At 37.3% G+C, this 25841-nt stretch overlaps 2 protein-coding genes across 3 annotated transcripts in view; one reads left to right on the top strand and one right to left on the bottom strand.

The window, feature by feature from the left end:
- LOC137274493 (rho GTPase-activating protein 6-like) overlaps positions 1-8214 on the top strand; it is a 59392-nt gene extending 51178 nt beyond the window's left edge. For both annotated transcript variants that reach the window (XM_067807707.1, XM_067807706.1), the window contains exons 6-11: positions 1013-1217; positions 1907-2113; positions 2612-2763; positions 6522-6704; positions 7121-7218; positions 7469-8214. In XM_067807707.1, the coding sequence (XP_067663808.1) occupies positions 1013-1217; positions 1907-2113; positions 2612-2763; positions 6522-6704; positions 7121-7218; positions 7469-8189 (1566 nt within the window). In that variant the 3' untranslated portion in view covers positions 8190-8214. The remainder of the gene's footprint in view (positions 1-1012; positions 1218-1906; positions 2114-2611; positions 2764-6521; positions 6705-7120; positions 7219-7468) is intronic.
- A 3364-nt stretch (positions 8215-11578) lies between these two features.
- Positions 11579-25660, bottom strand: LOC137274492 (dolichyl-phosphate beta-glucosyltransferase-like). Its single transcript, XM_067807705.1, has 10 exons — positions 25538-25660; positions 24910-25084; positions 24427-24473; positions 24008-24076; positions 23290-23382; positions 22854-22964; positions 22418-22477; positions 21820-21971; positions 20740-20825; positions 11579-15832 (listed from the first exon to the last, which is right to left on the bottom strand). The coding sequence occupies exons 1-10, from the start codon at positions 25595-25597 to the stop codon at positions 15717-15719; spliced, it is 969 nt and encodes a 322-aa protein (XP_067663806.1). The 5' UTR covers positions 25598-25660; the 3' UTR covers positions 11579-15716.
- Positions 25661-25841: the final 181 nt, after the last annotated feature.

The following is a 25841-nucleotide window of genomic DNA, read 5'->3' as shown; positions in this document are numbered from 1 at the left end:
TTAACATGTTTTATGGTTAAACATACCATCTCTTTTTGAATAACCCTCCCCACAGCTTTGTTATCTTTCTGTAGATTTGAATGAAAACGCATACCAAAATCAGCTTTTAAAATTCAAATTCAGAACTAAGAGAGGTTTATAAAATTTTGTGAATTCCTTACTCACTTGGCTTTGGAGATGTAAACTGAAAATATGCAGTGAATAAATATTTCGTACATTCCCAACAACTGTTGAAAGAAATCAGTAATATCTATGGAATGTTTCTAGTGGGTAAAAGGAAGTCTTTAAATATTTGTAATTATTAACCACTTATTAGGTTACAGTCCTGACAGCTGATTACCCAGGAGCTTTGCCTGGAGCTGTTTCACATCACTTGCAGCAAGATCTCATAAAGTGATTGCATATTATATATGCTCATCAAGTAGTGTCACTGAAGCATGATATACAGGACAGATAGCAGTGATTACTCAATCTTACACTTGTGAATTCTGTCTGTGGAATGCATGGAGATGAGTTATCTCCCTTGACCTAGACAGATGGCCTCCATTTTGGGGATAAAATATGTCAAGCACTTCCAGTGAATAATAACAGGACATCTGGTAACTTGGATTTATCTTATGGTTGGATGTCATGAAATTCCATAGATAATTATCTACAAATTAGGGATAATTTGGTTTTGGCTTCAGGAATTTATATAGAAATAAGTCCGAAGTTAATAATTAGGCATGAAATGAAGGAACTGTTTATGTGTGTTTATGTGCACTTTTTACAAGTTATTTTTGTGGGTGCAATGTTATACACATAAAGCTAGATTTTCATTTAATTCAGTACAAGTAAATGAAATATATAATTAAAGATGAAACAAATAAATATAAATACAATCTAGTATTGTTTTCTGTTGAGACAATTATCTTGCTTTGGCAGAAGAACATTTATTTGTAGTGTTCTGCCATTATGGAAGGAGTGACAAATTTGTAATTTTAATAATGTGTCAGTATCTTTTTTTTTTCAGAGACGAGGAAGTTCAGATTCTTTGTCGGAATCAGAAAGTAGCAGAAACACAAGTTCTAGTCTCATCGATGCCCTCTCCCTGTCTCTCACTCATCCTGCCTCGACACAGTCAGAACTAAGGGGAGATAGCCAAAGTTGCTACGCCACGGGAGCTCCTCAAGTTCCTCAGATAGTCAATTCCTGTTTTAAACATATAGAAACCTATGGTGAGAATGAGTTACCAAACAGTTAGGGAGGAATCTCATTCTGAAGTTTTCATGTACTGATGCAGTATCAGATTTTGCGGTGGAGAAAAGTGTTGTGTCAAGTAATTTATCAAGGTTGTGTGTAAAAAAGTAAATGTAGTTCATGGGGTGTTATTTCAAAACTTGCTCACTTTCCTTCATAAGATTCAGTAAACATAAACCCTGTGTTAGAGTGTGACAAGCAACCTGTGTTTGTCCTTCAAGGCAACTAAGTAGATGGGTGGTCAGGCTTCTTGACCGGTCAAGTGCCTTGATGATCTCTGGTGCTGCTAATAGTATCAATCAATGACTTGTCTGATTTTAGGTTCAGTTATTCAGGCTGCCATCATGTAATGTCTCTTCTTCCCAACTTTCACCTGTGATAGATAAGTGAAGAGAAAACATTTTTTTATGTACAGATAATATTCAGATTACCTGCCCTTGATCTTGGAAACCAGAATTTGAGCCATTTGGCATTTTTATTTCGAGAGAAAATAGCTTGTATAGGCTTGTAATTATACCATGGTATGAAATACACTAGGAATATCAAAGAATAAACAACTATTATAACTACCACTGAAATTACATTCAGTGAAACAATAGAGCTTTCTCATCAACTAATCACATTAGACATGCAATACAATCAGTAAGAATTATGTTTTTTGTTTCAGGTTTGCAGGTGCTTGGTATTTTTCGTGTTGGTTCATCCAAGAAGCGAGTGAAACAGTTACAAGAAGAATTTGATAGTGGGAAGAGCATAACGTTAAATGAAAGTCACAACCCTCATGATGTTGGGGCGTTGCTGAAGGAATATTTTCGGGATCTGCCAGAGCCTCTCCTTACTCGGGATCTGTACACACCTTTCATCTCCACCAGAAGTAGGTCACATGACAGTCAGATTTCAAATTTGTTGCATGTCACATTAGTTGAATCTTTGATTATCTAATGATATCTTATGATAATTTGGGTAACTAAGCATGAATTTGTTATTGGTTTGTGGGCAGTGTTTGAATATATGCTAACCCAATGTGCAAGTTGTCTTCTGTAGTCATGGTAGGATTTGTTACTTATGGTGGAAATACCAAAATTATGCTCTAATTTATACATTTGGTCTGGTGCTCAGGAACTTTACCAATTCCGTAATTTATTCATTTATTTGAACTTTCTTCTTTAAACGTTTAATGATTTGACTCATAATGTTCATATCTGTGTTGACCCCCCTCCCTCCATCACATTTTTTGACTATTATTGACAATTTTGTGATTTTATTCTTAAACTGTAAGGGAAATGGTCCTGCTCTGAAACATTTTCAGGTCCTTTTACTGTAAGGATCGACTTTTGATCCTCAGTATAAATATCTTTGTGTTACTTTCCAGAATTAAAAGATATAGAGAAACGGTTGGCAGCCTTGAGGTTGCTTGTGTCGTTACTGCCCCTGCCAAATCGTGATACATTCTGGGCACTGCTGAGGTTCCTGGCGAAGGTTGTCGAACATTCCAAAGATACTATAGATGGACGTGGAAACGAGGTATGTTTTGTCAACAGCAAGAACCAATTTCTGCTTCTCAATTGCAGTTTATAGACATCAGCTCTAAATAACATCATGTCAAATATTACATTAGGTTGAGTTTAAGAGATTCAGTTACATCACAGTTGACAGATGGCTTATGTGTTGTTGAAGTAAGGGAGACAACTATGTATCTCCTTAAAGCTGCTACTTCAGGCTCAAAGGGTACTGAGACTATTGCAAATCAATGGAACAAAAGCTTGATAGATTTTGTTTTAAAAAAAAGTTAAACAGCCAGAATCACATTTAGTACACACAGTTTGTTAGTCCATTTCAACAGATTTCCTCACAACATTGTTTTCTGTTGACTATGACTTATTTAGTGTCATCAGAGACCATATAATAGAGGGACGGCCCTCTCCAACAGTTTATCATTAAACATCAGCGCTACGGTCTGGCATGTAACTGATACGCATCGACACCCTGCTGCTAACTTCCGGTAACCGGACCACATGCGCAGCAGATGCGCAGACATTCGCAAATGAGCACTCTGGTAACCACATAAACAATATTGCGTAATATCGGGACCGAGAGTTAATTCCTTAGCTGGATTTCACTGGATGCAACTGACAGTCAAAGATTACATGAACAGCTCCAATAAACTGATTACAATAATCGTAATCTCTATCTTGTCTCTCAGAAGATGTCAACCTTTCAACTGTCGCACATGTCAACTGACAAAATCGCTGAAAATGTGTATCGTTCGCGAAATCCGTGCCGTTTTAGGCCAGTCATGTAACAGTACTGTTGTCAATGTCCCCGTTGTTCGCTGAACTTCATCACATAACCTCATGATTTTTTTTAAGTATCCGTTGCCACTGGTTGGTGGTTCACTAAATGACGCTATTAGTCTCTGATTTTGATTTCATATTAATTTGCGTAACTTTATGAAGCTGATAGTACCAACGAAACATGATTTCACGTTATCCACGAACGTTACAGTAATGTTTGTTTGAATGCGAGTTTGGGGGTGACAGTGATAATGCTTTCGGAGCCGTACGGAGACATACGCACATTATAATATGTTTTGTTTTTTTTTGCAAAGGAAAGCTACTCAGAGCTACTAAAGCCACGAGGACCATTTTCACAAACGTCAATGTACATTACATACAGTTTCTGTATTCTGTTCTGACCGTTTCTGTCACAGTAGATTGAGAAGGAATGAAACAAAGACTTGAGAACTTGAACTTGTGATATAAAGGTCGTGAAGCATCCCCACAAACACACCACCCGTTGAAATTTATTATTTTCATAGGGTTCATAACTTTAATTTTATCATGACACTTACCATGAAAAATTTGTCACATACCTTTCCGAAAATACCGGAATTGCAACTGATAGGGACTGTGCAGGCGTGATTGTCATTATGATGTTATGTTATATAAAAGAACAATAAATGTATATGTATGTATATGTATTGCTAAATACAACTATTTAGATAATATTCTTTCAAGCTTTCACTAAAAACAAATATGAATGTCAGTTGTTTGAAATTGAGACTAATACTAAAGAATATACTAATTTTCAAAAATATTAAAACATGAAATGAAAAATATTAAATCTGTACACAACTTCGTCCAGGGATATCTGTAAGAGAATAACCATCAAGCCACACAGTTTCAAACCTGATGAAAAACACAGTTCAAAGGTCTTGCCTCTTGCAAGTGAAGTTCAAATGATGGATGCCTGAAAAATAGTTTATTTGCAACCCTATGATGGATGCATCACAGTCAGGTTCAATACTTGGTCATGATCTGATTCAAATCGTAAAAGCCCTTAGTAGAGATTCCCATGTCACAAACGATTTTATAGTTGAAGACAAAACCAAGTTATCGGGACAGTCAATTTCTTTATTTATTTCATAGTAATTGTGACAATAAAGTTACACTATGTGTTCAATGGTTTTGCCATTAAAGCTCATTATCAAGCTCTCGAGAGGTACTTTGGATCATATATCATCAGATGTGCATACACGAAGATTTTATTTGGAGTATGCACACCTGTATAGAAAGTCAGCAGCCATCACAGACTTATTCACATCTTCGCCCAGTTTTTGCTAAACCGCAGAATTAATGGCAGAACCGCCATCATAATCTATCTGATCCTGCTGGCATGGGGTGTCTGTGCGTTCATCAGTGAGGTCTTTGAAGAATGACTTCCACTGTTTGTCACACAGTGCATCTATTGGACTGGAAAAAGGAGATGAACAATTTTGATATTAAAGAAAAAATAACATGAATTCAGTGCTCTAAATACTTGTTGAAATTATGTGATAGCTGGATGTCAATGCTCTTTCTAACAAGATCTGTTTACTTACTCTCAAGATGGGGATATTGCACTTAATTAACACTGTATATTTCCTTACATAAGAAATGAAGCAATATTAATTCTTGACTATATAAATGTTTTGATATTTCAAACTTTTTTCTGCAGATAACGGATAATACAAATACCTATAGAATAAATAAATACCAATAACTACAAATTATCAACTTTTTATCAACAACTTCATCCAATAAAATGATTTCTTTGGTGTGCACCCTTAGTTAACAGAAACACCATTTTGAATATATTACTTCCATTATTACTTACCTGCAATCTTCAGGAACTGTTCATTGAACTTTCTTTTTCCTGGGCATCTACAAGACAAAATAATAAGTTTATGCTATAATTGGTGTAATGATATAAGCATAAAGTTGAATAAGGTAACTTAAATCATAATTAAACTTCATTAAGAAGAAAAATGATAAAAACAGAAAAATATATTATTTCATGAAAAATAAGGATATTTGCTACAAGCATAATCATCACAGTGAACAAAAATGGAAATATGTACAATTATTAACAACCCATAAGTGCATGGGACTTTTGAAGAATTGACTAAACATATATTCGGGTCATATTAACAAACAAAATTAATGTTGTGTCGTCTGCTACATGGTATCTGAAATGTGCAGTACATGATGCAAATGCGGGTTTACGTAAAAAATCATAAAAAATAAAAAACCGATCATAGCCATGTATATTTAGTACCAAGCAAAAGAGGAATTCGCCGTACATGTTCACATACTTATTTTAAAAATGCTGGTAGTAAGCTGTTATTGTGAAAGCGTGCGGAAATCAAGTGTTGTGGAGTAAATATTTCAGAAAACATTCACATTTCGTCGTATTGCAGGAGTCAAATTAAGGAATTATACGTCCTCCACAGATTTATAAATACCACTAAACCAAACTTTATCTAATCTGCTTTTATTACACTCCGGTAACTAAGGACTGGTATTGAAAATTAGTAGCTGTTATTGAAAATCAAAAACGTGACTTTCGACGATTTTGCACCGCCGCCATTGTCCTCACAGAACAACGATCACACATGACAGCATTCGTCAAATACAAAGACATGTATACGCTTTAGCACCACTAAAAACCTCAGATGCACTCTTAAAAATATATGTATGTACATGAGAATAAATGAGAAAAACTAAATCTTACCTTTGTAATGAAAATACGCAAAATCTATGACTGAGGTGAACATACATTCCTCGCAGCTTCCGGATAGGCTGCGCAGTACAAGCCGTAGCGCTGATGGTTTCGCGCATTGGCTTGAGGGCCGTCCCTCTATTATATGGTCTCTGGTGTCATATATCACATGAAAAGTTGTTTTGCAAGTGGTTTATGCGCATAACATTATCAAATGATGCTACTCTTTCGTCTTTCTCCAGCTCTCTGGGAATAAGATGGACTCCCATAATCTGGCAACATTGTTCGGACCAAACATTCTCCACAAAGCTAAGTCATCACCGGACAAGGAGTTCCGGGTGGAAACTACAGAACATGCAGAGCAGAGCAAGGAGGTCATAGAGGTCGTCAAGGAGATGATCGATGGCTATCGTCAGTTGTATGAGGTAAGCTGAACGTTATAACACGAGAGGTGGAACATTTCTAGATGAGTCTTTTGGTCGAATTTTTTATACTTTGATATTTGTTTGCTCAGGTTGTTGTCACTCAGCATTTTGCAAGTCTGAAAGTCACATCTGCAAGTTGAAAGTAATAATGAAATTCTGCTCTCAAATAAATAATGTTTTATTAAATTGGAGGTAGTGTATTAGACATAACATGAATTAAGTCAAAGGCGTAATATACGTCTTTGATTAAATAGACTATTTTAACTATTATTTTCAGATTGATGTTGATTAAAAATGGATTAGGTGCCTGAAGTTTCAGAATTTCATTTGTTTCATCATATTCGTAAACAGGATGATAAAATCCTATTATATTCTGATGTTGTGGCTTGTTATTAACTTTTGTTTTTATATTTCAGATTCCGCCTGATCTGCATGATGATGTTATACGGTTGCTAATGGAAACGAGCCCAGAGGTTGCAGATAAGATCCTCAAACAACTAGCAAATGATGTTGTGTAAGTGTAACTGCTAATGTTAGATGTGTGGATGAAAAGATTGTCAGGTCTCAGTGATATTGAGAAAGGTGATTCAATTATGTTATAAGTGGTGGGGTGAAATTCGATTTAGACTCACATTCACAATAATCACGCATGTATTAGTGTGTGCATAGGCGCATGACAATGTGAACATTTGGAAGTCATCACCGAAAATTTCAGTATTTAGTGAACACCGTAATTCAATATGGGTGTCTTGTTTGCTTTCCAGGATTGAACCAGATCCAGACACTTCTTCGAGTGTGTTTGACGACAGTGATTCGCCCTCTATGCCTCACTCACCCAGCAGTGATGCTGACCTCCTCTGTCACTCCAGAAGCTATATGAGTGTCCACCAGACACTTCGGGCCTCTAAGAGTGCCGACCCTTGCACCCCGCTTGCTCACAGAAAGTCAGGGACTGTTGTAGAGGAACGAAGGACTGCAAGTTCCAGTGATGATAGGCCCAAAGTGCGTGTAAATATTGAAAAGAGCCCTAGTCCACTTGTAACACGGAGTCAACGGACATCTCGGACTCCGACAGTGAAGGTTTCGAGAGACAGTTCTAGTCCTGAGGTGTTGTTACGACCGCACGTGGATGTACGTGGGGACCGGCCTTATTCCGAGGGATACTCTCACAGTTTGTCCATTCCAAAGCCGAGTTATCTCCGAGAGAACAGCAGCTCTAGCATCAGCAGTTATTTGTCCTCAACAAACAGTCCAGGGGGGTCAGACACCTCAATACAGTGGTCGAACCAGTCACCTCCATCTTCAAGAACAAGCTCACCTCGACCAATACGCAGGTCATCATCACAGAGGCGACCTTTGAATCTCAACCAAGGGGAGGATGCTCCTGTCGGGTCTGCAGAATGGCAGAGGGAACGGTGGCGCCACTGGGAAATGATTGCTGCTGATAAGAAAGGGGAAGGCTATGAACAAGAAACACTTGTATGAGAGCCAAAGTGTTATAGGCAAAGAATGTGCAATTCCAAATATTTGAAAGATACGAGACTTCTGTGGTGTTTTTCCACTGATTTACCGATGTGCTGGATTAAATCCATGAATATTTGGAAAACCGGTATTCCATGAACTCCACTGCTCAGTGACCGGGAATTATGTCAGAGGTGTGTTTCCATGGTGACAACACAATGCTCAACCGCTGTGTGAAGTTAGTTGACAATATACAGCTGGTTTGAATGTGCTGTTTGGACAGGAATCTAAATCATAATGTCTTTCATATTAACACTTGTTTTTGCAATAACACTAAGGAAATCTATGCAAAAATACAATATGATGATTGGACTGTAGTGTGTATATATATATATGTATGCAGACACACTGAGCCAGCGATTTGTTTTGTAAATAATACAAGAACTGCCCCAAATGTCATGAAAGTGCAATCGTTAATTGTATATTAATAACCTATGTTCTTGTACGTCGAGAGTAGGAAGGGTTAGACAAACGTTGGTTCAGAATTTGCTGTTTTAAATTTTTTACCTATAAACTTTGATAACATTGAGATTTTTTAACATTTTTATAAAAGCAATAATTCATTATAAAAATATGTTTTCATCCATGCGACAGTGCAGTTAACATTTTCATTATACATTCATATGAAAATGTTTTGTCATGAGTGACTCATTATTGGTCGTGTGTATATTGATAAAGTCGGACAATTTTACAACAGCATCTGAAACAACTGGACTGTATGCAGATTTCTGTTATTTGTTTTATATTAACAGAGGTTACCAAATAGATGTATACATTTTTCAAGTTTGTTAAAATGTTGATTGTTTAACGTTCTTGTGCTTCAAAGACGACTTAGATACCTCAGATATGAGGGTATGGTAAGTCATGCTTGCAGAAGGAAAAGAGATGTTGTAGATATATCATAGAGTTATTTATGATGTACAAAATAATCAACTCATATGTGCCAAAGTGATGGAGAGAAGATAGTTGTACATAGAAATGGTTGTTGCCATAGTTACCAAAAAGATATTAATAAATATGACAAACCAGTGAGACATGTCAGTCTGTACAGTCGAAATCAAAAGTATTTTGGTTGGTTTTTTTTTGTACAAGCTGTATTTGCCTTGTACATTTTCTTTACAACACAATCATTGACATTTCTACTTTTTAGAACATAAACTGTATGTTATTTCAAACATGCAATATCTAGCTTACAGTAAGCATGATCTTTCATTTCAGTTAATAAACCTATCACTCCTGAAAAAATTTTGTAGATTTGTTTTGGAACATATTATAAAATTGATGTAATTAGTTTCATATTGGTTCTAATATTTTTGTAAGGTTTCAAATATGCAATATCTAACCAATCATTGCTGAAACATTTTGGTAGAGTTTAGGGGATATATTATAGAGTTGGTGTAATTTGTGTCATAATGGTTCCATTATTTTTTTAATCTAAATCCATGTCCATCATTTTTGTATTGATGTGAACATCAGTAATGTAGCTGAGGTTTGAATTTGATGATATGATATTATGTTGGATATTAACATACCAGAGCAAGTAATCAAAATTTGACCCCAGTCAAAAACTGACACAATGCTAATCAAAGATTGTGATGAAGAAATAACAATTAACATTTCAGAATACCTACATCACCTTCAGTTTGGAGTGTCATTGACATTTCATCAATCTTACAATAGAATGTTGCAAATATAATGTGTACAGTTTCCATGGCAACCATATAAAAGATGGTCTTTTATGTTACTCAGCTTTACTCAGGAAATGCCTTTCTAGTCGGACTACCCATGTTAGCCTGTAAGAATCATTACACTGAAATATCAGTGTACTATTTCCCTAGAAACTGCATGTAACCTACTGTGAAACTATTGGTTTCGGAAAATCATTGATTTGTTTCTGAACTGATTCCAGTCCTACTACTTAACACAAAAAAAACAGTGCCTAGTCTTTTTTTTCTATGAATCTAAATGTTGAAGCAAGTCAAGACACTCATTCTAAATGTAACAATTTTGAGGAATGTTTTAGCACTGTTAGGTCTTAATATTTTGAAATAGTTCCATTTTGTTAATAAGGGTATACTGCATGGAAGAATTAAGGGAACAGATGTTAAAGAAAATGTTGGACGTGATTTCTAATTGATTGCACATAACAGATTGCAAGTAACCAGATATTGTTTGTAAATAACATGAAGATGCCAGATTGTAGCCGTTCATCTTTTTTACTCATTTGTTTTCATAATTGAGGCATGCATGCTGAAAATAGCAACAGAATCTCTTTAATGATGTTGCAGTTCCCTTTCTTTTTTTCTTCAGTATATAAACACTGGCCAGAAGAATAAGTCAGAATTTTACAGTATGACAAGAACCAGTACATCATGTCAAATCAAGTCGTTACTAATGTGAAAGTCAGCTTTTTGGTGTGAATATATTATTTTCACATTAATAAAAATTGACAGAAATTAATTCTACGCACCATATTTAGAAGTTATATCAGTGACATGTTTTGTTTATGTTGATTTCTGTGTTGACTTCATCCAAATACCAGTGCTACCAAGAATCTCTTAACAGTCTATACATAACACGTTTGATGTTTCCATGTTGACCATGTCTTGTTCAACATTACATAATGGTCGTATCCCATATGTCATAATGCCTGTTTCCATCTTAACAGCGTCAACCCACTTGTAAACAATGTCCTGTTAAACTACATAGGAAGTCTTGAACATGAGGATTATCTAGCATAACAATCTTAGCTCAATTTTTGGTATGGCTTCGCCCATACACATATATTGTTTATGCTATAAAAGGGCAAAAATATATAATTTTAAAAATACAACTTTGAACCTAATGTGTTGTGTACTATTTTCCTTGCAACTTTCTTCGGACTGTTGATGACCCACTACCTAATATGTAGCATACCTCTGATAGATCGAGTGATCAGGTTCACTGACCTGGTTGACACATCATCGTATCCCAGTTGAGATCAATGCTCTTGCTGTTGATCACTGGGACAGACATGTTTATTTACAGACCACCACCATACAGCTGTGATATTGCTGAGTGCGGCTTGAAACTAAACTCAATCAATCAAACCAATCTTGCAGAGCGCGTCCTAAAACAAGGGAGACAACCCTCATATTCCTATGAATGTTTGGTGTCTTAACGGTTTGAGCAGTTCCAGGCATTTTTCCTTGACAAAACACACTAGCACAGGTGTGATGCTCACAGACCTAGAAATATCTTCATTATGGACCAAGTTTCAAAGCTACAATAACAGGGTTTCTGTGTGACAAAGGACTTAACTCTGCATACTGAACAACAGGTGACAGGCAAGTAAACAGAACCATGCAAGATGAAAGAGTAATATGGTTTATTTTTGCATTCACATATCCCCCATCCAGACAATGCCAACATAGCACAAAACACGATAAATACTCATTCTTGCAACATATAATTACACATTAAGCACCTGAGGGTCTTTGATATAAGTATAGCTGAAGGTGTTGTCATAAAAGGTACTTCAGGAGATTCCCCAAGTTACCATTCTGCATTTAAACATCAAAGAAGTTCTCCGACTCGTAGACTTGGTTGACACATGTCATCATACCTCATTGCTTAGATTGACGCTCATGTTGTCAATCACTGGATCGCCTGATACCAACTGGAATATTTCCAGACCATCCCTGTGATATACCTGGAATATCGTTGCGTTTGGCATTAAATAACAAACAAAGCATACGAAAATGCACCTTGGTCCTAAACATTAAAATATAACAGTCTGTCAAAAATTGAGAGAAAATGCTTTCTGTCTTACTTGTAAACATCAAGCCAAAAATATTGCTGTTAGAAAGTGATGACTGGTGCCGATATGAAATGGATTAATAGGAACAACAGAACGTATTTCATGTAAAACACATGACTGCAATACATTTTGTATTCAGAGCTATAGCATCACAGTAAGGACTGGGTGAAAGGAGAGTAAAATGATCAGGGATGGAGCACCCTATATGACCCCTTCAGTGTAACTATCAGCAGTTTCGGCTAAACATGAATAATTATTAAAATATCGGTTAATTATCAGTCATACCACACAATCAAGGATCCCAATTCTCTCCTAATGCTTTTGTTAATCTGTAATGCCCCAAGTCACCCCTGAAGATAAATTCAGATCTGGGTTAAAACTGATCTTCAGCGATCCATGTTTGTCATAAGGAGCAACTAACAGGATCAGGGGGGTCAGATTCGCTGACGTGGTTGACATATTGTCATATCTAAATTGCAAAGAACTATGCTAATGTTGTTGATCACTGGATTTTCTGGTCCAGACAACTTTTCGTTACTCTCCACAACTGAGTCTAACAAAACCTTATGGGAGATCATGTCAGGTAACCTTGACCAATCAGGACACAGCTCACCAAATCGCAAAAGTGAAAATCGCATATACCTTTTGAACTTTTTATCTCAACAAGGTTCGTATCCAAATGATTCCAAATGCTATATAAAATACAATCACATACGGGTGATGCACACAGAGCACATTACAACCATGACAAGGGTGAGTAAACAGTCGCGGAAAATAGATTTTTTGGCAATATTCAAGGATGTCATCTTGCGTAAATATTAGCCAATGGTAAGCATGTCAACAGAAACTCCAAAGCATACATACTGCGGGTCAAATAACTGTGTTATATGCGGATTCTTGTTTATGGAAAGATCTGTGTCAGTGACCTGAATATTTTGTAAGTCCCTCCGATGCCGTTGTCTGATTGGTTAAGTCTATTTAACCATCTCGCTGTTGATTGGATGGTTATATGACGCTCAAAGGTTACCATGTAAGGACTATGTCTTAAAGACTTGAGTGCATAATTTGTACATAAACTATTATTCATAAGATCTGAAAAATAACAATCTTTCAGGTATCTGGTCTAAACTGAAAAACATGATTCAAAATATTAATACTCTAAAAATTGAGCATTTACATCAGTAAAATGAATGATGATAAAACATTTGTAATAAAAGATTTGATTGTGGCATATTACCTTCATGGCTAGAAAAGACAGTCAGCTTAATTGTTTATGAAGAATTTCTAGAAATGTTACATATAAACATTAGAATGTACAGTATCTCACTACAGATTCACTCCCAAAAGACAGACCTTCCCAAAGACAAACTAACAAACATGTGAGATGAACATCTGACAAGGGAGCATCATGTTTGGTTTATTGTGTCAAACTTTCATCCTGTGAAATATTTCATAAAGTGAAATTTGGCCCCCAAACTGAAGATGTCAATTAGTATTGTGTACCATACAATATTTTGTCATCTGAGGGCCGTTTCTCTATCTCTGTGACTGATTTCACACTGGTTCAAAAGACGAACACTGTGTCATTGTGTCTCCAGACCAAACAGGAGTCATCATACACCTGCATCCTGCTGCCTGCATCTGCATGGAAGTCTGCGGAAAAGTAAGTCAACTGCTGCATCTTTCCAAGAGTACTGTGCATGATGTTATCCATCACAATACCTAATGGTAAGTGTTGAAAATTAGCTACGAATTAACAGATGGTGGGTTCAGAGCAACCATCACATAGGTGTGCTTATTGATAATGTCCCATTCATCAGACGATCGCTTGCAGAACGTACATAAATTTTAATGAAACTAGGTCTTCCACTGTTATCAGGTGACCTATTGAGAATGACTCATATCAGGAAGGTTATCACAGAATGATTAGCAGCAAACACATCTGGATATCAGAACACAAGAGATCAACGTAAAAAATAGGCAGTTTCGTGGTGCAGAGTTTTCATATGCATAGCTTCAGGGGCAAGACAGTGTTATGAATGAATCTAAGATAGAATTTGACAAGCATATATTTGTGTGGTGGCAGATGGGAGAAGACAGCTACCCAGAACGTCGCTGTCCACACACTGGAAAATGTCTGCATGTCATGCTTTGGGGACATACAGCCTTTGAGTAAGTTGGGTTTCATGCCACTGTCAGCATGGATTACCTCCCTTGAACTATGAAGTTCTTCACATATGCACATGGGAGGGAAAACGTGGGCAAGTAAGGTTTTATGTCGCTTTTAGCTATATGCCAGCAACACCACAAATGGGAACACTGGAAGTTGGCTTAACACATGTGGGGAATTGAACCTGTGTCTTCAGCATGACAGGCTAACACTTTAACCACTGGGCTATCCCACAGCCCCGACAGCATGTGAGTGTGTGGGAATTTGAACATTCGTGGATGGGAGGGCAAATACACAGAAATAGCTAGACGTTTTTTAAGAAAATTTGTGACTGCTTGAGTTTCGAAACAAATCTTTCATCATTCAAAATCACCCAGCTGTCCGTCAACCTACGCTACTGTACCTGGTAGATATTAAAATGCTTACATAGTGTGATTCACAATGTTTCAAAACTAACCAAGGACATACCAAGTGTTGAATAAATAACATGTGTAAATCTTTTTCAATGGATCAGAGTGATATTATAAAATAATGTCGAAACAAATGAGTTAGACTGATTTTGATACACAGCTTTATGTATACAGGCACTTCCCATTCATATATGTACACATAAACACAAACAACCTTTCAGTATGAACTGTGTGGAATGGGGACCTACAGCACAAACTAATAAATGCTGAAAAAAACCCATATTCATTAATGAAAACTTTTCTAATCTTCTTCAGGCCAATATGGCTTACATACATCCATTCATTCTTTCAATGAACTGGCACACACCTCTTAAAAATACTCTTAACATATTAAAAATTGCATAAATATCGAGGATATACATAAGATTAAACCTTTATGTAGTAATATCAGCTATAAATAAGGGCAAATCTTTAACATACCAGCATACGTACAACTTACAAAACCTTGTGACCACCAGATTGTTTTCACAATGCTAGTGCTACTCTGTAAAAATTGGTAACTTTAGTCATTGAAAGAATTAGATGGTCTCTTTAAGTATACAACACAACTCTAATGTACCTACATACAAATGTTGAAAATATTAGAATATTCTATACTGTGTATTTCTGGTCCAAGTTGTACTCCGCCAGCTTAATAACAATTGCCTAAATTTTCATTTCATCAAAATTTACTAACCAGTAGTATAGGGTTATATAGAAAAAAAATGATTTTGAAGATTGTACAGAAGGATAGTCTAAACTTTGTGCAAACACTTTCATTATAAAACAACAAGAAAATATGTCCACATTAACATCAACAAAATGAAAACAAGAACAACATGATGAATGCAAGAGTATAATCTTATGAACAGATGTGATGGACAACCATGACAGGATTTTGATTTAAAATCCACCCATTTAAACTGGCACTCAAACCAAATTATTTAACAGAAAGTCCTTAGACTGTATGAACACAACTCCATTTTTCTGAAAAAGAAAGTTTTGTTTTCAAGTAGCTGCCTACACGACATTTAGGGCAGATGCAACAGAAGCAACAAGCAAGGGAGACAACTCTATGCTGACTTTGGTTTACTGTTGATCTTCCAGGCACCCAGTATGTACCGTAGTCGTATAAGAAGCAGGTCCCGACCCATCTGCATCCAACTCCAGAATGGAACCATTTTCGAACCTGTAAAGATGAAATTAACAAATGAATTTCCGCATTAATTGCCACTACCTCTCGCTTTTATCCCTTTGTGTAAAATTCAGCATCAAAATGTCCACTTGAAAACTTGTGAAACCAATAGTCAATATACGATTAATGATATATATATGACAAAATAATTCTGTCTGGATTTTTGGCAGATGCTTGAGACTGCTCCTAAATTCAAAATTTGAAATCTTATACACAGCTCCAAAGCAGACAACATAGAACTGTGATACATTAGTGAATACAGACACTGATGTTTGCTAATAAAACCATGCAAAGAAAATCATGTAAATAGTCTTTATTCACAACCATGTAATTTTCTGAAAAAAACTGATATTTTATACTTATCCTGACTCATGCTTAACTGCTTACTCCCCTCTTCCTGGCGAAGGTAGTGGAACACCTGAAATCCCTTCTAAAAGAAGCGGACGTAAAATCACACTCACCCAAGTATTACCTACCTTTTCCCGCTCACATAGTCAGCGGATTGCCATGCTACTTCACTCTCTCCTGTAATCACCCAACACGAGAATGCGAGAATTCAACGTGTCTGTGAGGGGTGGCTGGGAGGGCTTTAGCCATGAGTCAGGATAAGCATAAAATATCAATTTTATTCAGAAAATTACATATTTTTCCTTATCCTGACTCATGGATAAAGCCCTCCCAGCCACCCCTCATAGACACACTGAATTCTTGCATTCTCAGCAGTGGGTCAGGCCACTCTGGATTCTGTTGTCACTTGTAAATTACGTCCAATAATTTCATGGGGTCTAGGGATGGAAGAGAGTGTCGGTATGTGGAATTGTCTATCCGGTTGACCTTGCAGTTGATTTTCACATTAAAATCCCATCTTAGACCCAAATGAGCTGTGTGCCGATGACTTGCATCAAAGCTCGTGTAGTTGAAGTCTAGAGCATGAATTTCTGACATTCGTGCAGCTGTAGCCAAGGCAAGTAAAACAGCGCCTTCTGACTAATCTGAGTTAGCAGTTCAAATGAGGTCTGATCAAGCGGCTCATATACATCACTTGTGAGATGTTGGAGTATGATGTTTAGATCCCATGCTGGAGCTCTAAATCTACATTGTTGATCTTCCAGCTTGAAGGAGCATAGCAAGGCAAGTAGCTCAGGTACTTCAGTTAGCCTGATCTCTGTTTCCATGGTGACAACTGAGCTGAGAGCTGTCAAGTATGAAGATAACGTAGAACCTTTTAGACCTCTGGAATGTCGTAGGTGACATAAATATTCTGCTATCTGCAGATATGTTGCCTTCATCGCCGTGAAGCCTTTCTTCTTGGCATATGTCTCAAACCGCTTCCACTTGTCATCATAAAGGGTGTGAGTGGATTTCCGTAAGGCTAGGTAACTGTTTTCGCTGCTCTGGTCGAGTATCCTCTGTGTTTTAAACAGATTTTGATACGTTCCACACGTGAATTTGGAATGCAGATGGATTGTAATCTGGTAGTTGTAGTGTTGGTTGTCCTAACTCCTCTATGAATGTTGGAAACCAATGTCTCGTTATCCAGTAAGGCATGACCAAAGTCAGTTGTAGCCTCTTGGTCTGTATAATTTTCCTCATGACTTTTGAAAGGAGCACTGGAAGGGGAAACATGAATGCGTTTTAGTCCTTCCCATGGAATGCTAAGAGTGACTGTTGTCTAGGCCAACACATCTGGTACCGGTGATACAAAGGTTGTAGTCTGTCTGTGGAACCTTGTTGCAAATAAGTCTATTTGCTGTGATCCAAATGTCTGGCTGTTTAACTAAAACACCTCTCGAAGCAGCATCCACTCTGCTGGTGATGAACGAAAAGGACGAGATAAGGCATATGCCATGATGTTGCAGACTCCTGGTATGTGACATGCTTTTATTTGGAGATTCAGACTGTCGACCATGTCAAAAAGTTGAAACATCAAGTGTAGTAGAGATGGCGATCTCATTGACCCTTGCTTGTTTAAGTAGAAAGCCACTGTTGAGTTGTCTGAGTGGATCATCAGTGGCTTGTCTATCAGTGATGGATAGCATGAATCACCACTTTCATTTCCAACTGGTTGATGGGAAGCGTTCGATCTCCCGTCTCCCTGATCTTCAGCGTTTATTTCCTCCACTGCCCTTAGATGATCTTCCTAACGTCTGAGAGTGAGAACGTTTACTTCCTCCATAGGGGCAACGAAATGAAGAATGATTGAATTACTTGTCCCTCGCTCTTTGAACCCTGGAAAACTTGGACTTGCTAGTGTAATGTTGATTTGTCTGCTTAAGGACAGAAGTCAAAGTATCGATGGATTTTATCATCATAACCTCCCTTCAATCTTGAGAAACCGATCTTGCTACCCCTTCAATCCTTCTGTCGAATACTATAGGTGCAGACTATGGGGCTTGATACAAGGGCTTTGTGAAGTTCTCACTCCATGAGGTGGCGGAAGCCCCTGCCTACGAAGTAGATTAATTCCAGCAGTGGTAGGAACTAAATGCTCAGACAATTTGCTGATCCTTCCTCTGCGTAACGATTGCCGACAGGATCATCCTCTCTTCCTCGTTTATCAGGTTGCTAAACTTAGCAATGAGTGTCTCGTTGATGGCTCTAGATTGAGCTAATCCAAAAAAGGTTCGCCTCATAGTAGTGTCCAGTTGCGCCAATCTTTTGTCTTCCACAATCTATTACGAGATGGGTTGATGACTTTATAGCCTTCCCCGACCGCCAGTGCTCTGATGAATGGCTCCATATTATGAAGAGGGAAATGATGTGTGCTAAAACATAAAAGGTGGCACATGTTGCTGTTGAAACTCGGTTGCTGTTTTGAACGTTGTAGACAAAGTCTCAGGTATTGTAGATACAAGAGGTATTGGCTGAAATGTTAATGTATCGATGTTGTCATTCTTCACCATGTATGTTTTGAACTCATTGGTAACCTTAGATGAGGAAGCCACATTTAAACCATCTGTGATCCATGATGTCATTTCTGAGTCCGAAAATAAGACTACCTCCTGTGACAATTCATGCTGATGACTAAGTTCATCTTTCCTAGAGAAAGATGAATCCATAGATCGCAGACAATCCTGACTGCGTGAGTCTAAGTCTGAAGGGGAGGATGACTGCATACAACGTCTTCTATAAATAGGAGAGACTGAAGTAGACCTTTTCCGCTGACGCGTCCATCCACGAGTGCACTCACATGAGCGTGTGACATCACTCACCCGAGTATATTTACTTGTGTGAGTGCACTCACTTGGCATGGGTATATCCTTCTCTGCGCTGCGATCTGATGATCTGGACCTGGATCATCTGGAGTGCGTGCGTACATGCACCTCCTCTTCATCCTCAGACATGAGTGCCAGATGAATGCTCTCGTTGATTCACAGTCAACATAGCTGACAAGTGCAGTCGTCTTTCCTCTTCCAATCTTCGTTCCACGAGGTTCATCATCTGCGTTGTAAATTGTTGCATGAAGACGCCTGCATCGAATGCATGCATTGACGACTGTGTTGAAGAGTTGTCTACAATGCCTGTGAGCGCATTCGACATCTGCGATGTATGTTGAAGATGAGATGTGTTGTGAGGTGTTGAAGATGCCATCGGCTTCGGTCTAGTTGCCGAAGTCCGATGCATGGTGTCTTCACCCCGTATCATTAACGGAGACTCGTCAAAATATTGATGTTCTTCTAAGGGGACTATCACCTCTCCAAATGACTTCTTTACCTGCGAGGGATGATTCTGCGATGATCTAGCAGATGACAACTTCGACTTCTTAATTTTCTTGGTCTGAGATGGTCCTGTCTCAACAGATGATCTCTTCTGAGTCTTGGGAGGGGACTTGCCCGACCCTGGACACTACCTTGGAGATACGGCTGGCTTCTCGCTGGAATGAATCTCAGCATCAACAATTAACTGGTTACCTGACTTTATCTCACTAGACTTAGTTATTGCTAATGTGAGCCAACGTTGCTTGCCACTTGCATGTCGTTGAAAAGAGCGTAAATATAATAAAAATTCTGCTTCAGACAATTTAATGCAAAATACACAACGAATGTTAGCAGAACATAAAGGTTTACATGCCAGGCAAAGTATGTGCAGGTCAACCCACGACAACTGTAATCTGCACTGAAAACATGATTTCATCAACTGAGACTTAGTCTCAGTTGATGAAATACGTGTTAGAAATAGACGCAATCATTACAAAATTGTATCATAATAACAAATATAACAAACATATACAAGCCAAAAACCGCATGCAGCACAAATTTAGTTAGAAAAACCGAAAGAATGAAAAACTTATCACCGTGTACGGGACCCCAGGTGCCTCCAGACGCCCTTGTTGGGTGACAGGGAGGGAGTGAAGTCTCATGGCGGTCAGCTTACTATGTGCGTGGGAAAAGGGAGGTAATACTTGGGTGAGTCTGATTTTACATCCGCTTTTTTTAGAAGGGAACTTCAAGGGATTTCAGGTGTTCCACTACCTTCGCCAGGAAGATGAGAGTAATCAATTAAGCATGAGTCAGGATAAGGAAAAATACATATTTTTCATAAAAACATGAATGAAACAACATTAGTTTGCGTCAGCTGGTAATGGGAAATGACAATTCACTACTGAACATGGATTCCCTTTAGCAGCACCTTCAGTATAGCCAGAGCACACATGCCATCTGAGTCAAGAACACACCACTTCATCTTAAGTTAGGTCTTACGACCTGTTGCACTTTCAAATGTCTGCAATACTCACTTTTCTTTTGGAATTCAATATACTGTACACCATGAAAGATATTGCAATACAACCTCATGTATTGGAACATATTGTTACACACTTTGAACCATGTATAACCCACATCCCCTTACTACATATTATCTCTCCTTGCCAGTAATACTTTACCTACTTCACAGAAACTCACCTTCAATCTCTTGCCATGCAATGGCTACCTCTCCAATAGGAATTTTGAAGTGTTGGGCAAGGTACAACATATCTACATCAAATGCCCTGAAATTAACAACCCAAATCTATTAAAAAACGAAGTACAGTTGGTCAATTTTAACTGGGTTCTATGCAATGTAAAAATGTGTGTCCAGAGCAAAATGTATGCTGACAAAAAATATCTCTCATATTCTGGTGGAACAACAATAATCAAGTGATAATATACACTGTACAAAATTCTTAACAAGAAATATATATGTCATGTAATCAAAGTAATAATTAAATCATACAAGACAAGAAGCTACTTCATCACTTCAGAAGACCCCTGTAAGGTCACGTAAATTAGTAAACTCATTTGGGAGTTCTAATACTATTCATGGAACATTCAAAAAGAAGGCAAGCTTTGACAAATTAAGTAAAACATATTCCAACACTGACATTTCTATTTTATCCAGAATTTGTCATCCTTCTTGTAGTCATGAGAGTATTAACAATATTATTTACCTGCATAAAATTCAATAGAAGAAAACAACCCAACATCTTAAGATTGTTTTAAGGGCTTTACCATTTAGTGGTGGTCAGATTAATTTGAACTATCGAAGATTGTTTGCAATGACTAAATGACCACGCACAATCGATCATGTTTTCTTATAATCGAACATTTTTGGAACACTTGCTTGCATTAACAATATTGTTTCACAAGGTTGGTTTTGTCTGTTACATTTCATGAGCACTACATGCTTGTAACAAGTCATGATTGAAGACGTGAAATTTGTAAATGCATTTTGTGCAATTTGCAAAAAAAACAAAAAAAACCCAAAAGAACTGCATGTTTTTTCCCTTTTTGTCTTTGTGCATTCACAAACATAGAATAAAATGAATGATGCTAACCAATTTTGATGATTGATTGATCAAAATGAAAACCAATCGTCACGTATGAGATTTTAAACAACTCCTATCACTAATACGACTCTATTGATATGCTACACTTTAACATATGACTTTCCAGTATCCCTATCAAACTTTGAACAGTGTCTGTAATCTTAAGCTCACAACTCACCATCTTTCAACATGCAGATTTGAGAAAAGTAAAATGGCTGCCTCTCTTGTCATGAGCTTGAAGCCACATTGTGTGTCCTTGACCCCTCTCACACAGAGAAAATACACCAAGAAGTGAAACCCATACATCAGGAATGTTCGGAATAGGGAACGCTGAAAACACACAAAAACATGTTTGAAATTAATGTGCCCACCTGACTGAGTACTATACAACAGGTGTTTCCGATTTTCCTCCAGTATTTGAAGAATCTGCTGTTCAGATCATTGCTGTCTCAGTTTTGCTGCATTTTCAACTAAATCATGTCAAACAGTGATTTTAGCCTTGTGCCACTTCTAGCGTTACTCCATCAACATCATGACAGTGGACACCTGAAATGGGCTTTTAGCCATGTGGGGAATCAAACTCAGAATCATCTACCCCACCATCCCTAGTATGAAAGAAATGAAATAAAGAAAACACCAATGTTACATCATTTTACCCCCAACCAGGAGACAAGAAACATGGTACACATCTTCTTTTAGAAGCGGTAAAACCACTGAGAGCAAATACAGTTAGAAAAACATCTACTTTTGGATATTTCAGTTTTCAATCAACTTACCTCAGCTATAGAATCTTTTTCCAGATGTGCTCTTGATCCACACACAACACACATATTGTTCTGTAAAATACAGAAAATAGTTCACAAAATCTATTGGCTTCCAAACAAATAATTCAAATTTCATTTATTCATTCATTTATTGAAGTTTGCAGACATAACTGTTACTATATTTTAAAAGTGTGAGTATTATACATTCCATTTTGGGTTTCTGTATCGCAAACCACAATTTACATGAGCACCTTCTACAAGAAATACCATGTAAAGAAATACAAATTTAAATACACAATTTAATCATGCATTTACACACTTTTCATAAGCATTGTCCATTTCACAGTTACCAAACATAGCAAGGTTAGGATAGAGGGTACATGAAGTGATGGCACTACACTTGCAACATTACATCTACGCAAATTTCACTTTAAAAATCTCAACATACCTGATCATTTAGTTTTTTCAGTTCCACTTCTAATTTTTTATAGTCACTGAATTTACTTGCGCCATCAGCATCAGCAAACAACATTAGTTTGCCTCGACCCACAAATATACCCTGAAATAATATATAATGATTACTAGTCACAGTCAGTTAAATAAATAGCTGGGGGTGACTTTTGGAAACTTACTTTGCAATATTCCTTTAGACTAGCCAATTTCTTACAAAGTCACACATAACTTTACTGAAATGGAAATGCCACAAGTCTTGAAAGATACACCTCAATGGCATCACATCATTTTTTCTCTGAGAGGCATTTAAACATACTGCTATCCTTCCATCATGTAATGTTCACTTGCCGAGATTTCAGTATTACGCAATTCCACCAATCTAATATTATCAATCAGTCCAATCCCTTGTTGCAGAATCCATTCATACATACCAATCTAATGGCTCCTCCTTTTCCTCTATTCTTTGCTAAAGTTAGAACTCGCACTTTGTCTACACCATACTTTTCAGAATAAGTTAAAGCTACCTGAAACAAAACATCTCGTTTCATACTGGCTGTACTGTAAATATACAAGAGTGAGTGAGTGAGTGAGCAAGTGAGCAATATTCCAGCCATATGGTGGCGGTCTGTAAATAATCAAGACTGGACCAGACGATCCAGTGACCAACAACATGAGCATCCATCTGCGCAATTGGGAACTGATGACATGTGTCAACCAAGTTAGAGAGCCTGACCACCCAATCCCGTTAGTCGCCTCTTACGACAAGCATAGTTGTCTTTTATGGAAAGCATGGGTTGGTGAAGGCCTATTCTACCCTGGGACCTTCACGGGTCTACAAGAATAATGAGGGAACAGTAGCTAAATCAGGTTTGTTTGCTACCACTCTGGGGCCCGTTTCACTAAACGCTCGTAGTCTAAGATCTCATAAGTTTTCTCGTAGCCATTGTACCTCCTATACTTTAACACAGGAGCTATGGATGCTACGAGAAAAGTTACGAGATCTTAGGCTTACGAGAGTTTCGTGAAACGGGCCCCTGGCTTGCTAGTTGTTTAGTTGTTCAGCAATATTCCAGCAATATCACTGTAAGGGATACCAGATGTGGGTCTGTGGCATAACAACAAAATATCTAATACATTGCATTAACATACCTCAGATGTTTTATCTTTACTGCCATCATCAACAACAATTATTTCAAAACTGAAAGATGGGTTGCTTTGCTGGAAATGAAAACAAGGAAAGTTAACATTTTGTTTTGTTCAACCTTTGGTCTTAATACTGATGTAATTACCACTGTTACAAAACTACTAGTAAAATGGGCACAAATATTTATCCTGTTTGAAATGAGACTACAAATGCACATACTTTTTGATTTCAACAATATCCATTAATGTGCACTCAAATATTCAATTCCAGGATGGATCCTAAATTATGCAAGTATTGTCTATCTTGCAACCATGGAAACATGAGTCATGATAACAAAGTGATAAATCATTATGACTTGTTACACAAATTGTAAAATGTTAGCTCTCTAATTACTTGGATTAGTTGGAATAGGTGACACACTCACCTGTCTGTCTTCAAGGTACTCTAAAGCTTCATCCATCATAATGGATACTGCAGCAAAAACACATGGCTTCAGTATTTTGATTTAATTACTGTTTTGAGTATGTTTGTCATGAAAATACATCAATTTATACATGAGCTCATGAAATTTATTTATTAACCCAAACTTCATGAACATGTTAAGTGAAACTGTATTGCAGCCTGTATATTACTAACAAATGTATTTAAGTGTAATCATGGTTGAGTTGTGTGCAATAAGAAAGGTATGACATGTTTGGGATAACAACTTCTTGTCATCCATAAAGTATCATACCTTTCTTATTATTCATCACCTTTCATAATGCCAAGCAACATGATGTATATATTGAATGACTTGATATTTAATTACTTTCCTTCCACAATTTCCACAACTCATTAAACGTTTATGAACATGAACATTTTTGTATAAATACACATCAATCATCATCAATAATGAGAACTCTCTTACATCTCGCTTCTTCATTGTAAGCTGGGACTACGACAGTAAGGTCAACGCTGGGTGGATCATGGATGCTTGTAAATTCAACCTCTGTCTTCCTTTTGGGATCATGGAATGTTTTTTCACTCTCATATCTCCCTAAGTCAGGATAAGCTACTGATGTGACATATATTATCACTAGACACTGCAAACAATACAAATGATTTAATTAATATATTTAAAACGAAAACAAACCCAAAAGATAAAATGAAATTTTACTACCATTTTACATTGTCATTATATAATGTCAGGGCAGTTGTGTATCTCTATGTATTTCAACCAAAGATCATACAATGAAGTGTATCATATGCTGTCAGCTTAAACCAATAAGATAAATATTTTTGTGCATTTTAGAATCATACGATGTCTCCACGTCATCATCTATACGGAAAATGGCAATTTGTTAAACGGAGGCCAAAGGCAATACTTCCCAGCGGGGAGGTGTTTGCACAGCTTAACACATACAGTCAACTGATGCAACAATATTGGTCGTCAGACTTCTAGTAAATTGTTCACTTTAGAGTCCTGAGAGTCAATAACTGACTGTGTCACTTGTGGCACAACTATAATTCCCGCAGAACGTTGCTGCTTGACTCACCAGAGACAAAATAATTAAAGCAGCCACCAAAAGAAAATAGAAAATGCTCAACAAGTCCATCTCCACCGGCTTGTTCCCTTGAGTCGGAAGTTGCTGGAGGTAACGGGCACTTGCCACCAGGAGGCGTTCAGTACTTCCTGTGAGCATCCACTCATCCAGACACACCATTGTATGGATGATCGGACATCACCCAAAAAGAGGTCCATTGAGGTTTCATAATGTAAACCTGAATTAAGACGAAGAACTGGAACATACGCGGACACTTAAAAATACCTATTTCCAGTCCAGGGTGAAAATAATTTAA

The sequence above is a fragment of the Haliotis asinina genome, chromosome 2 (assembly GCF_037392515.1).
Source record: "Haliotis asinina isolate JCU_RB_2024 chromosome 2, JCU_Hal_asi_v2, whole genome shotgun sequence".
In the NCBI taxonomy this organism is placed as follows: domain Eukaryota; kingdom Metazoa; phylum Mollusca; class Gastropoda; order Lepetellida; family Haliotidae; genus Haliotis; species Haliotis asinina.
The sequence above is the reverse complement of the archived record's forward strand: the minus strand, read 5'-3'. Positions and strand labels throughout refer to the sequence as shown.

What these genes read in the sequence shown, in the direction of transcription:
- LOC137274492 (XM_067807705.1), bottom strand. Translation starts at nt 25,597, where the DNA reads ATGGACTTGTTGAGCATTTTCTATTTTCTTTTGGTGGCTGCTTTAATT. An exon ending in AGTACCTTGAAGACAGACAG is followed by an intron (nt 24,077 to 24,426) that starts GTGAGTGTGTCA and finishes TTTCATTTCCAG; the next exon opens with CAAAGCAACCCATCTTTCAG. An exon ending in AAAAAGATTCTATAGCTGAG is followed by an intron (nt 21,972 to 22,417) that starts GTAAGTTGATTG and finishes GTGTGTTTTCAG; the next exon opens with CGTTCCCTATTCCGAACATT.